This window comes from Jaculus jaculus, chromosome 2 (genome assembly GCF_020740685.1).
Source record: "Jaculus jaculus isolate mJacJac1 chromosome 2, mJacJac1.mat.Y.cur, whole genome shotgun sequence".
NCBI lineage: Eukaryota > Metazoa > Chordata > Mammalia > Rodentia > Dipodidae > Jaculus > Jaculus jaculus.
In genome coordinates this window covers 74545558-74562491 of record NC_059103.1, presented here as the reverse complement: position 1 = coordinate 74562491, position 16934 = coordinate 74545558, and the positions used below count along the sequence as shown (strand labels likewise).

General features: G+C 39.7%; 1 protein-coding gene across 1 annotated transcript in view; it reads left to right on the top strand.

Moving 5' to 3' along the window:
• Prkdc (protein kinase, DNA-activated, catalytic subunit) overlaps positions 1–16934 on the top strand; it is a 263909-nt gene that overhangs the window by 183542 nt on the left and 63433 nt on the right. Inside the window, exons 60-65 of the mRNA XM_045144399.1 lie at positions 1373–1504; positions 3970–4149; positions 7133–7338; positions 11283–11421; positions 13991–14179; positions 15453–15677. Coding sequence (XP_045000334.1) covers positions 1373–1504; positions 3970–4149; positions 7133–7338; positions 11283–11421; positions 13991–14179; positions 15453–15677 — 1071 coding nt within the window. The remainder of the gene's footprint in view (positions 1–1372; positions 1505–3969; positions 4150–7132; positions 7339–11282; positions 11422–13990; positions 14180–15452; positions 15678–16934) is intronic.

The window sequence follows — 16934 nt, the reverse complement described above, 5'->3', positions numbered from 1 at the left end:
CAGCACTCGGGAGGCAGAAATAGGAGAATCAGTATGAGTTCGAGGCCGCCCTGAGACTTAGTAGTGAATTCCAGATCAGCCTGGGCTAGAGTGAGACCCTACCTTGAAAAAATCAAAAACAAACCAAAAAAAGAACAAGTCAAGGCTGGAGAGATGGCTTAGCAGTTAAGGTGTTTGCCTGTAAAGCCAAAGGATCCTGATTCGATTCTCCAGGACCCATGTAAGTCAGATGCACAAGGTGGCTCATGCATCTGGAATTTGTTTGCAGTGGCTGGAGGCCCTGGCACACTCATTCTCTCACTGCCTCTTTCCCTCCTCATTCATAAATAAATAAATAAATGTATTTGTTTTTCAAGGCAGGGTTTCACTCTAGTTCAGGCTGACCTGGAATTCATCATGTAGTCTCAGGGTGGCCTCCAACTCATGGTGATCCTCCTACCTCTGCCTCCCCAGTGCTGAGATTAAAGGCGTACACCATCACGCCTGGCTAAATAAAATATATTTAAAAAAAAAGAAAGAAAAAGTCACAGGAGGACATTTTGACAAAATAGTGAAGTGCTTTCTAACAATTGATTAGTCAAGAGTGGCCAGGTGTGAAGCTGCTAGCCAGTAATTAGGAATGGTAAATTGATGATCAGCATTAGAATTGCATGTGTTTATATTTGTGCTCACTAAATACATATGACTAGAGCCTGATGCTTAGTGTCAGAAATTATGTTAGCTGCTTGTTATATGAGAGAAACAGGGAGCCCAATCCACTATGTGACATGCATAGACAAGTTGTAATTATAACATTTGCAGTGTTAGGAGTAAACCAAACTATGAACACATCTGTGGAGAGAGAATACTGAGAGAGAACAATGGTGAACTGAACACACTGTTAGGCAGGATGTGGCAGATCTGCAGTTCTGTCTCTGGGGAATCAGTCTGGGCCTTGAGGCAAGGCTTACTCTTAGAGGAAACGAAAAGAAACCATAACCCTTGGATTTATATCTTAAAGTTTCCAATCAAGTTTTCTGATTTTATGGATGTTTGGGTTACTCTATGAGGAATATTAACATTTTTGGAATTCATCTGTCATAGTGACTAAACCAGTATGAATAAAATTATCAATCATCACTTTACCTTTATGTTAAAGGTATATCCTGGCACTTTCATTCTTTCAGTACACACCTGATTTAAAAGAAAAATTGTTTCTTGAGACAGAATGTTGGGCCTCAAGTTGGCTATGTTGCCAGGATGACCTTGAATTCCTAATCTTCCTGCCTCTACATCCCAAGTACTGGGATTGTAGGCATGCACCACCATGCCTAGCATGCTTGATGTTTTTAAATGAGAACTAATTTTTCCTCTTTACTTCTGGTTATTATAGGATATGAAGAATGAGTTAAAAATGAAGCAGGACGCCCAGGTTATTCTGTACAGAAGTTACCGTAATGGTGACCTTCCTGACATCCAGATCCAGCACAGCAGTCTGATCACCCCGCTGCAAGCTGTGGCTCAGGTCTGCCCCGATGCTTTTTTTCTGGTGACACCTAAGAAGCTCTGTTTTGTTTGTAGTTCCAGGATACTGTGGTGATTTTCCATAAATTATAACTTAAAGACTGTTCTAAAACAAGACATAGTAGCACACACCTTTAATCCTTGCACTTGGGAGATAGAGGTAGGAGGATCACTGTGGGTTTGAGGCCAGCCTGGGACTACAGAGTGAGTTTCAGGTCATTCTAGGATAGAGTGCAACTATCTCTGTGTCAAAAAAAAAGAAAAAAAGAAAAAAAAAAAACTAAATATTTTTCTAAGTCCAATTTCCCATTCCCACAACTTCTTTTCACATGAGAAGACCTTACTTAGTTTTATCTAGAATTAGGCACTAAGATGTGGTATCCATGCCAGGTGAGTTACAAAGTCTATATCTCTAAAGTCAGAGAGTAAGATCTTAATACAACAATATCAGAATGAAATAATGTGTGAAAAATAAATCATTACAAACTTTAAAGTACAGTGCCACTTAGATCATTATTTATACAAATTGCTTTCTTATTTTTTATCATACAATTTTTTATTTATTTGAGAGAGAGAATGAGAGAATGGGTATGTCAGAGCCGCCTGCTCTAGATGCATGTGCCATTTTGTGCATCTGGCTTTGTGTGGGTACTGTGGAATCAAACTAAGTTGTTAGGCTTTATATGCAAGAACCTTTATCCACTATATCATCTCTCCAGCCCCCAATTTTTTCTTTTTTCAAGGTAAAGTCTCATTATAGCCTAGACTGACCTGGCATTCACTACATAGTCTCAGGGTGGCCTCGAACTCAGCAATCTCCCTACATCTGCTTCCCAAGTACTGGGACTTAAAGGTATTTGCCACTATGCCCAGTTCCAAAATTGCTTTTTGAAAATTTTATTTTATTTGTGCACACACAGACATGCAACAGGGCCTCTTGCTACTGCAAACAGAATACTAGATATTTGCACCACATTTTGGGCGTTCAGCTTTACATGAGTAGCTTGGGCATTGAACCCTCAACCAGCAGACTTTTTGAGCAAGCACCTTTAACCACTGAGCCATCTCCCCATCCAGATTTCTGCTTTGTGTGTGTATATTTTATTGTTGTTGTTGGTTTTTTGAGTTAGGATCTTACTCTAACCCAGGTGGAATTCACTGTAGTCTCAGGCTGTCCTCTAATTTAGCAAACCTCCTATGCCTGCCTCCTGAGTGCTGGAATTAAAGATATGTGCCACCACACCTGGCTGTGATTTTTTTTTAATTATTTATTTGTGCACATGCACGTGCCAAGGCCTCTTGCTAGTGCTTTAACCTCTGAGCACTATTCCCAGCCTCACAAACTGCTTTTTTGAAGGGAAAAGGCTGTGACAGTTTCTCAGTGATGTAAGTAAGAGGATGGAAAATATTTTTCTAAGCTATTGGGGTGCAGAGTAGTGTTGCAAGGGAATGAAGTTGAGTAAGCTCTTTTTATTTTATTTTTTTTTAAGGCAGGGCTTTTAGTCTACACTGATATGAAACTCACTTTGTAGTCCACGCTAGCCTTGAATTCATGGTGGTCTTCATACCTGAGCTTCTTGAGTGCTGTTGTTACACAGGAGTGAGCCGTTGTACCTGGAGCTAGTTTCCCTTTCAGTTCCAGCATGATAATCTGATGTCCTGTGACTGTAGCCTGTGTTATATTTAGCAGTAGGGTCTTGCTTTTTAGCTCTGACTGGTAATTAAGTGTTTTGGCAGTTGCCTACATTGTTTTGGGGACCTCATGGTTCTCCCTGGCCAACAGCTCACTGTAGTGGGGTAACCCAATTCTGAGTCTGAGATTTACTGGCCACAGTTCATGGTTTTGCACTCATCTCCGTTTGATCCCAGTTAGGAACCACAGATGAGAGAGAACATGTGCTGTTTGCCTTTCTGTGCCTGTGTCCTTGCTTAGAATGTTTTTACAATGCCATCCATGACAGGAAATGTCCTTAATGCCATTGTTCCAAAATGCATAAAGGACACTGTTCCTAGGGTCATGGAACTATAATCTGCCTAGTAGCATGCATTTAAGAGCTGTAAACACTCCATGGTTTAGGGAATAAAGTGTTCATGACAACTTCAAAAACTTAAGTTGGCCTTTGGCTTAAGCTCATCAATTAGTTCTTAAGCTTCACCATGATACCAATGTAAGGATAATGCCTAAAAATAAAATCTAATCTTTGTCCAGCCCTTTCTCAAGCATTGTGACCAAACATTTGGTATGTTACCTTGACTAGTATTCACACATCACTGAGACTTATTCTTTAGTCCTAGTTTATTAGATATGGAGTTTGGGTTCTAGCTCCTACTCCAGAGATGACCCTATGTGGTAACATTGCTAACTTCCTAACCAGAATTTAGATGTGTAATGGATGTATTTTTATAGCTGGTATTTGAAGCACTGAAAGTACTTTACTTCTGATTTAATGTTTTTATTTTTCACAGAGAGACCCAATAATTGCAAAGCAACTCTTCAGCAGCTTATTTTCTGGGATTCTGAAAGAAATGGATAAATTTAAGACAACATCTGAAAAAAATGTCATCACTCAAAAATTGCTGCAAGACTTCAACCATTTTCTTAACACCAGTGTATTTTTCTTTCCACCTTTTGTCTCTTGCATTCAGGTAACAATCTGCATATGTTTCTTATAGTATATGTGCTGTCTGATTTGAATTCACATGGCTAATGACATCATCACTTTGTTTCCTGAATTGAAACTTGATAAATAAGGTGTTTAACAATGAGTGTATTGTCAGGTTACCACTTTTCAAATGGACACATATTATTTGTCTCCCAAAAGTCTACTCATGTATGACAAAATAATCTGGAATCAACCTTTAAAAGTGTTTTATTTTGTAATTAGCTAGTCTCTTCAGTACTTTTGTTTTGTTTTGGTTTGTTTTCAGGTGGGGGATGTTTCTGAGGCAGGTTCTTACTCTTGCCCAGGCTGACCTAGAACTTAATCTTTAGCCCAAGGTTGACCTTGGACTCATGGCTATCCTCCTGTTCAGCCTCCCAAGTGCTAAAACTAAAGGCATGTGCTGAAGTCCCATGACCTCAGTTCCCCCTGCTCCAAGGACACTCTGAGAATTGATTCTCATGCTTAGCCCATCTGAACCTCCTCAGGTATACACCTGTGTTCTGCTAGTAAAGTTCTTTCTAAGGTGATACAGTTGGAGTAGAGAACTCAGCACAGGTGTACTGCTTATGTATGCATCAAAGTTGTCTTAAGAAATGTTTTCTGTGCACTAAGTACATAAATTAATTGAAACACAATATTTGGATTTGCTGTCTTGTACCACTAGCTCTTTCTAAAGGTGGTAGACATTTGATTGCTTTGGAGAACTTACAACTTTTGATTAATCAGCTTGGGGGCCACAAGGCCAGCTTTAAGTATAGCTGGAGGCCACCAGCTCAGCTACTGTGTAGGTTCAGGTACAGATGCACTGAAAGATAAATAGAGGATGTTTTTAAATGAAAATTCTATCACAGTTCATATTTTTCTGTGTATTACTTTGATGTTTAACAGAGTCACACAGTAAAGGTAATTCATAAAACCATTTTTACTTTGATGTTTAACAGAGTCACACAGTAAAGGTAATTCATAAAGCCATTTTTTTTAAGTATTATTTAACAGTCCCTGGATGGCAAAAAAAAAAAAAAAGAGGTTGTATAGAATAACAAGGTCATTGGACCCACTTTTTGGTCACTGAATATGATATCTTTTTGTTTTGGCTGCTTAAAAAAAATGTTACTTTTTTTATTTATTTGAGAGACAGGAAAAGACAGTATGGGCGCATCAGGGCCTCCTACCACTGTAAACAAACATTAGATGCCTGTGCTACTTTTTGTATATGGCTTTGCATGAATACCGGGGAATTAAGCCCAGGCTGTCAAGGCTTTGCAAATATGTGTCTGTAATTGCTGAGTCATCTCTCCAGCCCTTGGTTGCTTTTCTTGACAAGTCAGGCTAAATGTATAAATATTGCTAGATGCTTAGTGCTAAATGAACTATGTCTAGCACACTCTCCAAGGCACGGGGAGCATTTTGGAAGTGGGAGTAAAAAGAATATTAGGACCAGAAGATGAGGAGGAGTGCAATGGAAGGCTGTCTTCAGGCATGAGCTAGTCATTGCATTCATGAGCTCACAGCATCTATCATTACCTGGATAATATTAGGCCAATCAACATTTCATGAATGGTGGAGGAGTACCAAAAAAAGAGGGACTAGTTGGAAACAAGAAAGGGTTTTAGTGGGAGAAGGGATAGGAGATGGTAACAGGAGGGAGGGATTTATGATCAGAATAAACTGTGTGAAATGAACTTAATAACCACTACACTTTGGAAACCACATAACGTTATGTACAAAAAAAAAAAAAAAAAACACAGTTGGTGTGGTGGCACATGCCTTTACACCCCAACGTTTGGGAAGCTGAAGTAGGAGGATCATAGTGAGTTCCAGGCCACCCTGGGACTACAAAGTGAGTTTTAGGTAAGCCCGAGCTACAGTGAGACCCTGCTTCAGAAAACCCAAGAATAACAAAAACAATAAAAAACATGGTGGAAGTAGGACTTGGATGAACAGATGTTGAAATATAAAATAGCAATTAAAACCACATATAATCTCTCTCTCATAAATATAAAAACATTAAAAAATATATGTGGGCTAGTGGTTAAGGTGCTTGCCTGTGAAGCCTAAGAATACTTGTTCGAATCTCCAGGTCCCATGTATAGCCAGACACAAAAGTGACACAAGTATGCAATGTCACACATGTGCACAAGGGTGCACACACATCTGAAGTGTGTTCCTGGTGACTGAAAGGCCTCTCTCTGTCTCTGACTCTTTCTCGCTCTCTGCCTCTTTCTCAAAAATTAAAAAAGTATTTAAAAAATATGTAATTGGGGGCTGGAGAGGTGGCTTAGCAGTTAAGGTTAAGGCACTTGCCTGCAAAGCATAAGGACCCAGGTTCAATTCCCTAGTGCCTACATAAGCCAGATGCACAAGGTAGCACATGCATCTGGAGTTTGTGTGCAGTGGCTAGAGGCCCTGGTGCACCCATTCTCTCTATCTTTTTCAAATAAATAAAATATTTAAAAAATATATAAATAATTGATAAATATTACTAGAAATTGTAGTTTGTATATATGGGGTGGGGTATGTACATATACATAAAGCATTGAAAAACTATCTTCAGTTTCACATTTTGACCATGTTTTTCTTGATTGAAATTGATGTCTGATTGAAAATATAAAAATAAGAGTTCTTTTTCCTTCAGCAAATGGAAAATTTGCTAATAGCATTACACAGAGAAGCTTCTGGTAATACCACTACCTACATCAAAACTTTGTTTTGATCTGGAGAGATGGCTTAGCTGTTAAGGTACTTGGCTGTGAAGCCTAAGGACCCAGGTTCAAATCCCCAGGACTCACATAAGCTTTTCACACAAGGTGACACATACATCTAGAGTTCAGTTATAGTGGCTAGATCCCTGACATGCCAATTCTCTCTCTCTCTCTCATTAAAAAAACAAAAACAAAAACAAAAAAAACCAACTTTTATCTCTAGGACCATAATCTAAACAGTTATATGTGTTTGTGGTTTTATAGGAAATCAGTTGCCAACATACAGACTTGTTGAGCCTTGACCCAGCTGCAGTCCGTACGGGCTGCCTGGCCAGTCTGCAGCAACCCGGAGGCATCCGGCTTCTAGAAGAGGCCTTGCTCCACCTGGCACCTGCTGAGCCACCCACCAAGCGAGCCCGGGGAAAGACCTGCCTGTCTCCTGATGTCCTCCGGTGGATGGAACTTGCTAAGTAAGCTTGGAAGGGGTTATTCTTGAGCAAGCAGTGAACCAACCAAAGTATCACAGTAAAAATAAAAAGTAGGCTTCAGACCAGGCAGGGTGGTGCACACCTTCATCCCAGTACTTGGGAGGCAGAGGTTGGAGGATCACGGTGAGTGCAAACAAACTCCAGATACATGTGCTACCATGTACATCTGGCTTACATGGGTTCTGGGGATTTGAACCTGAGTCTTTAGGCTTTGTAGGCAAGTGCCCTTAACTACTAAGCCATCTCTCTAGCCCCTCCTGTTCTTTTTTGAAAAAAAAATTTGTATATGTTATAAAAAATTATGTACTGTTAGCCCCTTGCCCCAACTCCCATTACCCTGTGAGCCCTCCTCAGTGGGGTTATGGTAATCATTGTGGAGTCATCAAGGTCTCAATCAGTCCTTATGGGTAGCAGGAGACCGTGCCTCAGGTTATTCATACCTGCTCTGTGGCTCTTCCAATCTTTTGGCCCCACTTCCAAAATACTCCCTGAGCCATGTTGGCCATCTGATTTAGTGTTGAGTTATTTGTAGTGTCTGGATTTCTGCTTTCACTGGTCTTAATTATTTTAGTGTCTGTCACCATCAACCTGAGGCTGATTGTCAGGCTAGCAGTAAAAGCAATATTCACGATGTCACTTCCTCTGCAATTTCTTCTGGGCCCTGGCAGATGTGGTAGAGGTATAGTCTTATGGTGGCCAGTTGGCTATCTTCTTATCTTCTCAGTGGATCTAGGCTTTCCTCCATTTTCTCTGCCATCTGTAAAATAAAATAGATTCTCTAATCAAGCATGAGAGCAATTTGTTTAAAGTGGGTATGCAAAGTTGTTTAGGAGATTGTTGGTGTGCCAGTCCACTCTTTGCTGATCATGGAATGCTGTCTTGATTTGCAGTATCAGATATGAGTTCCCTCTGAGCAGGCCTTGTGTCCAATCAGACACAAGCTGCAGAGGCTGTGAGCCACTATTGCACAAGTGTGTACTTCTTGTCTGGCTGATTGATTTCATAGTCTGCAGGGTCCCCTACCTACTCATGCTATTGGTGACCTTGTCCTCCAGCAGTTCCCACAAGGCTTTCCAGCACTATGAGGGCTAGCCAGGAGGGAGCTAGTTTCCCTTTCGGGGCCTGTATATTTTGATACCCTGTAACCACAGCCTGTGGTGTCTTCAGCAATAGGATCTTACATTTTAGCTCTGGTAGGTAATCAAATGTTTTGGCAATAACCTACATTGTCTTGGGGACCTCATGGATCTCCCTAGCCAACAGCTTACTATATGGGGGTAATCCAGTTCTGGGCCTTGGATTTACCAGCCAGAGTCTGTGGTTGTAAGGTTAAGCTTTTTCACCTACTTTTTTTTATATCTTATTTTTATTTCTTTATTTATTTGACATAGAGGGTGAGAAAGAAAGAGAGAGAGGGAGGGATGGAGAGAGGGAGGGAGGAAGAAAGAGAATGAGAGTGCCAGGTCCTCCAGCCACTGCAGATGGACTCCAGATGCATGTGCCACCTTGTGCATCTGGCTAATGTGGTCCTGGGTCCTTTGGCTTTGCAGGCAAACACCTTAACTGCTAAGCAATCCCATCCAGTCTTTTTTTTTTTTTTTTTACCCTAATGGAAGGAAAGGTATTTTCAGCTTACACTTTCAAAGGAATGCTCATCAAGGCAAGGAAAGCATGGCAGAAATAAGCTTACAGTTACATTGTCACCTTAGTAAGGAGAGAATAGAGAGATGAATGTCTCTTCTTTCCTTAACTCCTGGCTGTGAGCAACGTTCAATCACCTACTTGTCGATCCCTGATCCCCTAGTATCAGTACAGTAACACAGCCATGCCTATTCAATTTTATCTAAATTTGGATTCAGGAAGCTCACAGATTCTGTGTTTGCATGCTTGTGGTAAAGTGACCTCCCTCCTTTTTTCCCTTCACTTGGTACTGGGGATAAAACCCAGGGCCTTATGCATACTAGGCAAGTGGTTTTCCACTGAACCATATCATCAGCCTCTTTTTTTTTTTTTTTTTTGACATTTGTTTTTATGTATTTGTTAGAGAGAGAATGGGCATGCTGGGGTCTCTAGCCACTGCAAACGAACTCCAGATGCATGTGCCACCTTGTGCATCTGGTTTATTTGGGACCTGGATCCTTAGGCTTCACAGGCAAGCCTTTAACCGCTAAGCCATCTCTCCAGCCCTTTTTTGTTTTGTGACAGTCTTGCTAAATTTCCCAGGCTTGTCTTGAGCTCATTGTAGCTCAATCTAGCTTTAGACTTGTAACCTCCCGCTTTAATCTCCTTAGTTGCTGGGCTTATAGGCATGCATTAACATTCCCAGCCATAAGTCTTGTTTTTGTGGTTTGGTTTTTTGAGGTAGGGTCTCACTCTAGTCCAAGCTGACTTGGAATTTACTATGTAGTCTCAGAGTGGCCTTGAACTCACGGCAGTCCTTCTACCTCTGCCTCCTGAGTGCTGGGATTAAAGGCGTGCGCCACCACGCCCGACTTTTTTTAAAAAAAAATTTATTAACATTTTCCATAATTATAAAAAAAAAATCCCATGTTTATTCCCTCCCTCCCCCACACACTTTCCCCTTTGAAATTCCATTCTCCATCATATTACCTCCCCATCTCAATCATTGTACTTACATATATACAATATGAACCTATTAAGTACCCTCCTCCCTTCCTTTCTCTTCCCTTTATATCTCCTTTTTAACTTACTGGCCTCTGCTACTAAGTATTTTCCTTTTCACGCAGAAGCCCAATCATTTGTAGCTAGGATCCACATATGAGAGAGAACATGTGGTGCTTGGCTTTCTGGCCGGCTTTTTTTTTTTTTTTTTTGTTAGTGGAAATACAAGAGATTCGTTATCTAGGAAAGTATCTAAATGTTAGTAGATCCTGTGAGGAAGTCATCCCTAAGTGGCTGATCAGGTCACCACAGTTTTTGGAAGTAGTGTCATTTGGGCTGAGATTTGAAGATGGAAAAGAAACTTCCAGGAGGAAGGGAATAGACTTTATAAACACCACTTGAAGATTTCATAGTGAGAATACCTTGTTTGACAAAGTTAACCCAGATTTTTTTTCCCATCTCACTATATACCCCAGGCAAGCCTAGAACTTGTGATCCTCCTGGCTTCAGCCTCCTGAGTGCTGGTACTGTGGATATGCACCACTATACTGGACAAGCCAGATTTTCATTAAGGTGAAAACACAAATAAATTCTCCAATGAATATTAAGTCTATAAGAAACTAATCTCTGGAATTGAAATAGTCTGAATAGCATGGACTAAAAATAGGGTGAACCTGGTTTTCTTAAATATTTATTTATTATTTGCAAGCAGATAGAAAAGAAAGTGAGAAAGAATGAGATGGAAAGGAGGAATGGGCATGTCAGGACCTCCTGCCACTGCAGTGAATTCCAGATGTTTGTGCTACTTTGTGCATCTGGCTTTATGTAGGTACTGGGGAATTTAACCTGGGCTGTCAGGGTTTTTAAGCAAGTGCCTTGAACTGCTGAGTCATCTCTCTAGCCCGAGCCTGGTTCTTCTGTGGGGATAGATAAGAATTCCAAACAAGTAATCCATAGAAATTTACTTAATAAAACAGTTTGTAAATTATGAACTTTTGATATTTCTGATTTATTTTTCACATAGGGTCTCACTATAAGCTGGCCTCAAACTCATGATCTGTACCTCTCAGTCTTACAGATTTTCTTTTCAAACACATTGGGATAACTTCTACCTTTGATATGATTAAAGAAGTAAAACAGAATGAACTTCAAAAAAATTAATTTTATATTTCTACCAAGATAACAACTACTATATTATATGTCTTTTCTAATGTGTGGTGCCTTGATTTCATTTCATTAGTGCAGATAGTTTTAAAGAGCTGGGTTGTGGTCACTGACTTGAACTATCTTGGCTTGTTTTCTAGGCTGTATAGATCCATAGGAGAGTATGATGTCCTTCATGGTATCTTCAGCAGTGAGTTAGGAACAAAGCCAGACACTCAGAATGCACTGGTAGCAGAAGCCAGGAGTGACTATTCTGAAGCTGCCAAGTGGTATCATGAGGTAAAGTCAATCTCTGACATATATATCATCTGCTTAAACACTTTAATTCTCTGTATGCAATAACTGTTAACTGCCATTACTTTTGCAATTTAAATTTGGGGATTTTTTTTTTTTTTTAGTAAGTAAAAACTTTAATGAAATGAATAAACACTGGGGTGAGGATAGTGAACTTTGCTTTGTACGTTTTGTTTTGAGTTGCCAAGTAAAGGAGATGCTGGACTACAGGACCTTTGTCCTGTGAGGTTCTTGAATGACTACTCTCACCTTTAACATCTCTATAGTAGTCTGTGAGTATCCTGAATTTTAATTTTCTGTCTAAGGATTTTAGTAAGTAATCCAGTCTTTACTTAAATCAAATTATGGATTGTTAAAGTGTCTTTAGTCTTTGTGGGTTTTGTTTGAATTTTTAATGTGGTAAGTATCACATTATAATGTAATATAAATAAATGAAAGCCCTTAGGGGCTTCAGTATTTTAAAATGTATTTATCTTTACAATTTCATATATGTATATAAGCTGTTGTAATCATATTCACCCACTATTGCCTTTTCAGAATCCCATCTTACTTTCATGTCTCTCTCTCCTTTTTTATGGAGGGGGTGATACTAAGTTCAATTAGTGTTGCTTGCATACACACGTAGGGATTACTTACTGGAGCATAGGCAATTTAGCAGTGACTACACCACTGAAGAAAATGACATTCCTTCCTCAGCAACCATCAACTGTCAATAGCTCCTCAAGAAGGAGTGGGGCTTCATGAGTCCCACACCTACCCATGAGAGAATGTGTTATGCCAGGTCTTGAGCACATAACCATAGCTACTGTGAGTTCATGAGTAGAGAGGCTATGTACCGTCTCAAAGACGGTGTTTCACACCACTCCTCCTCATTCTTTTCATCCTCTTTTATTCTTTCTGCTTTCTTCCATGATGTTTCTTGTGCCTTGGAATGGGTGATATAGATGTCCCATTAAGTATGAGCACTCAACAGACACTAATTCTCAGCATATTGACTAGTTAGGAGTCTCTGCACTTACCACTGTTCACTGTTAAAAGACGCTTCTTTAACCAAAGCTGAGAGCAACACTGATCTATGGGATAAAGATAAATATTCAGCTGGGCATGGTGGCACATTCCTTTAATCCTAGCACTTGGGGGCCAGAAGTAGGAAGATTGCTGTGAATTTGAGACTAGTGAAGTAGGTCAGCCTGGGCTAGAGCAAGACCCTACCTCAAAAAGAGAGAGAGAGAGAGAGAGAGAGAGAGAGAGAGAGAGAGAGAAATATTTAGAAGTTGTTTTAATTGGCATAACATGTCCATTTTGCCAAACAGCAGTAGTACCTTCCCCATTAAGGCCTATGGCTTCCACAGCCACAGGCTTTTAATCAGGTTTGCAGATCCCAAATATAGTAAAGCAGTTAGTTGGTTACCCCAATAGCAGTCATGCTCTGCTGTGCCAGTTGACACATCTTGTGTGGCAGGTCAGTATTGTAGTATTCACAGTCCACAGCTGAGTAAGACGATTGATGACTTTTCTCCTTTAGCAGAAAATCTTTATCCTGTACATGGTGATGTATGCTTGCAATCCCAGCTCTTAGGGCATAGAGACAGGAGAACCAGGAATTCAAGGTCATCCTTGGCTGCATAATGAGTTCAAGGGCAGCCTAGGCTACTCTTAAAAACTTGAAAAAAGGGCCAGGAGAGATGACTTAGTGGATAAGGTGCTCACAGGTTCAGTTCCCCAGTACCCACATAAAGCCAGATGCACAAGTTGGTGAGTGCTTGCATCTGGAGGTCCATTTGAGTGGCTGGAGACCCTGGCATTTCAATTCTCTTTCTCTATCTGCCCCCCTTCTCTCAAATAAATGAATAAATAAAATAAATTTTATATAACTGAAAAAAAGGACTGGAGAGATCACTCAGGAGCTAAGGTACTTGTTAGCAAAGCCTGACATCCTGAGTTCAATTCTCGAGTACCCAGGTAAAGCAAGGTGCATAAAGTGGCCCATGTGTCTGGAGTTCGTTTGCAGTGGCAAGAGACCCTAGTGCAAATAAATAAAAACCAAAATTCTTTAAGGGGCTGGAGAGATGGCTCAGAGGTTAAAGGGACTTGTTTACAAAGCCTGGCAGCCTTGGTTCAATTCCCTAGTACCCAGATGCACAAAGTGGCACATGTGTCTAGAATTTGTTTGTAGTGGCTTGGAGGCTCTAGTGCACCTGTACTTGCTCTTTTTCTGTCTGTTTCTTTCTCTTTGTCTCTCAAGTAAGCAATAAAATATTTAAACCATTAAAAAAAATAAAAATCTGGTTTTTACTAATTGGTTCCATTAATAACTATTAAGTTTCTTAGTGAAAATGATTTCTTTCTATTAAGGTTTTGATATTCATTTGTTATTGTAAGAGTCTTTTTTTTCTCGTATTCACTGTTATTCCAAATATGCTCCCTTTTCTCTCACTTTGCCATAAATCTGAAAATGATTGTTGAATGTGAATATTACAACACTTACTTTGTTACTTCTTTTCATTTATATTCTTTTCGATTCTGGAGGATAATCCTGACTTTATTTTACCAGGCTTTCAATAAACAGGAGTGGATGGATGGTGAACCCACAGAAGCTGAGAAGGACTTTTGGGAATTGGCATCCCTTGACTGTTACAATCACCTCTGTGAGTGGAGATCACTTGAATATTGTTCTACAATCAGAAGAGACAGTGAAAACCCTCTTGACTTAAGTAAAATGTGGACCGAACCATTTTATCAGGTTTGTGGAGTTATTTTTAGGTCACTAAAGTAAATATTTTAGATGGCAAGACTTTGTTTTAATTAATACAGTTGTTAAAATTTCTCCAAGTAAAAGTAGTACTTTTTTATTTTTTTATTTTTTGAGGTAGAGTCTCACTTTAGCCGAGGCTGGACTGGAATTCACTCTATAGTCTCAGGCTGGCCTCAAACTCACAGTGATCCTCCTATGTTGGCCTCCCTCATGCTGGGATTAAAAGCATGTGCTACCACAGCTGGCCCCTGAAACATTTTAATAGTACATATTACCTCAGACTCTGTAGTGTTAAATCTCAAATTGCTTTTAGCTAGCCATTTTAAAATAAATGGAATATATTTTGAAATAAGTATTAGTGTCCCTGATATGAACATCTGGAATAGTATTTCCTGGTGTCTCCTGTACTACTGAGAAACTGTTCTGTATTGCTGCCCACATAGGAAGGTAGCTGCCAACTACAAAAAAAAGAAAGAATTTTCTTTAATGAAAGCTAAAATTAGAACTAATCAATGTGTATAAACATATATATTAATAAGAGAGTTTGATGGGCACAATTTATTCATTGGTATACAGCAGTAATAGCTTCCCTTGTAGGGCTGATGACCTCCTCAGCCACAGTTTTTGACCAGGTTTACAGTACCAAGCATGAACTCCCTTCCATGGAGCAGGCTTTAAGTCTGATCAGAAAGTAGTTGGTTACCCCTACAGCAGTCATGCCACTATAGATAAACTTGTTTTTTAAACTGTAGTTTTAAATTCAGAGTATCTGATATCATCTATGTGGCTCTGAGTCTTAACTTACAAGTTTATTCCAAAAAATATTAGAATAAAATAATTAGGCCAGGTGCATATCTTTACCTTTAAAGGTGCATGCCTTTAATCTCAGTGTTTGGGAGGCTGAAGTAGGACTATTAACCATGTGTATTAGGCCAGCCTGGGCTAGAGTGAGACCCTTGTTTCAAATTTTTAAAAAAGGAAGGAAGGTAGGAAGGAAGGAAACAAGCCAAGTGTGGTGGTACATGCCTTTAATCCCAGCACTCTGGGGGCAGAGGTAGGAGGATTGCCATGAGTTTGAGGCTACCCTGAGACTACATAGTAAATTGCAGGTCAGCCTGGGCTAGAGTGAAACCATACCTTGAAAAACAAACAAATAAAAACAAATCAAAATAAATAAATAAATAAACCACCAAAGGAAATAAAGTAATTAGGTGCCAGAAGATTTGCTTTCTGAACTTATCAGTAAATTTTATGTCCACAGGAGACACACCTGCCATCCATGATCCGTAGCAAATTGAAGCTCCTGCTTCGAGGAGAAGGTGACCAGTCTCTGCTGACATTTGTGGATGAGGCCATGCGTCATGAACTGCATCAGGCTGTCATCGAGCTTCAGTACAGTCAGGAGCTGAGTCTCCTTTACATCTTGCAAGATGATATTGACCGAGCCAAATATTACATTAAAAATGGCATTCAGATTTTCATTCAGGTAATAGAGATAGATTTAAGTAAGATTTCCTTTTTGCAGTAGTTTTTAAGTAAACTCATGAAAATAGTGATCAAGCAAAAGTTTCCATGTGCTATCGTGTTCTACTCATTTCCTTCTTTGTGTTCTTCAGTTCTTACAGTAGAGCTTTTTGTCTTGGCTTGTTTTCCACTGTTCCAATTTTTGTTTTTAATTTGGTTCTTATCCTTCTCATTCTTTCCAAAAGTAGACTTTTCTCAGTGGAGTAGCTGTATAAAGTTTGGTTGCTAAATTTATGGAAAAGAATGTGGATTGATCTGGCCTCCTTGTATGGCCAGGGATACAGAGCTTCTCTGAGAAATATGGGGAGTCCAAGAGACAATGGGAAATATTTTTTCATATTTCATTTATATGATCATATCAAGGAGGATAATACTCATTTAAAATATATCCCATTTATTTTCAAAGGACTACATAAAAGGATATGAGAACTAGTCTAATGTTGTTCAGCTGGGGAGTCAGGTCATCTGCCCAGTTCATTTTCTTCTATTTCTTCCTTTTGTGAGAGTCTAATACTTATTGTGGCTTGGTTTTTGAGCCAGTGTCTTTTATATAACTACCACCAGCATTTATTATTGGTACATGTTAATCACAGAAACATATTCATTGTTTTCATTTTTATTCTTACTATTTTAAAGTGGATTAGTACACTGAATAGAATGTTGGTTTCTGTGGTTGGCCCTTTGTGTTATAGGATGCTGTAATGTTTGTTGTTGTTTTCAAGGTAAGATCTTGCTCTAGCTCAGGCTGACCTGGAATTCACTATGTAGTCTAAGACTGGCCTTGAACTCACAGGAGTCCTCGATCCTCTTACCTCTTCTTCCTGTGTGTTGGGATTAAAGGGGTGTAACACCACACCCATCAAGATGCTATAATTTTTTTTTTTTAAATTTATTTGAGAGCGACAGACACAGAGAGAAAGACATATAGAGGGAGAGAGAGAGAATGGGCGCGCCAGGGCCTCCAGCCTCTGCAAACGAACTCCAGACGCGTGCGCCCCCTTGTGCATCTGGCTAACGTGGGACCTGGGGAACCAAGCCTCGAACTGGGGTCCTTAGGCTTCACAGGCAAGCGCTTAACTGCTAAGCCATCTCTCCAGCCCAAGATGCTATAATTTTTTAGGGTGAATATTTTTATTTTATTTTTTAACTTTTATTGACATTTGCTATAAAAAAAATACCATGTTCATAATCCCCTCCCAATACTCCCTTTTTCTCCCTC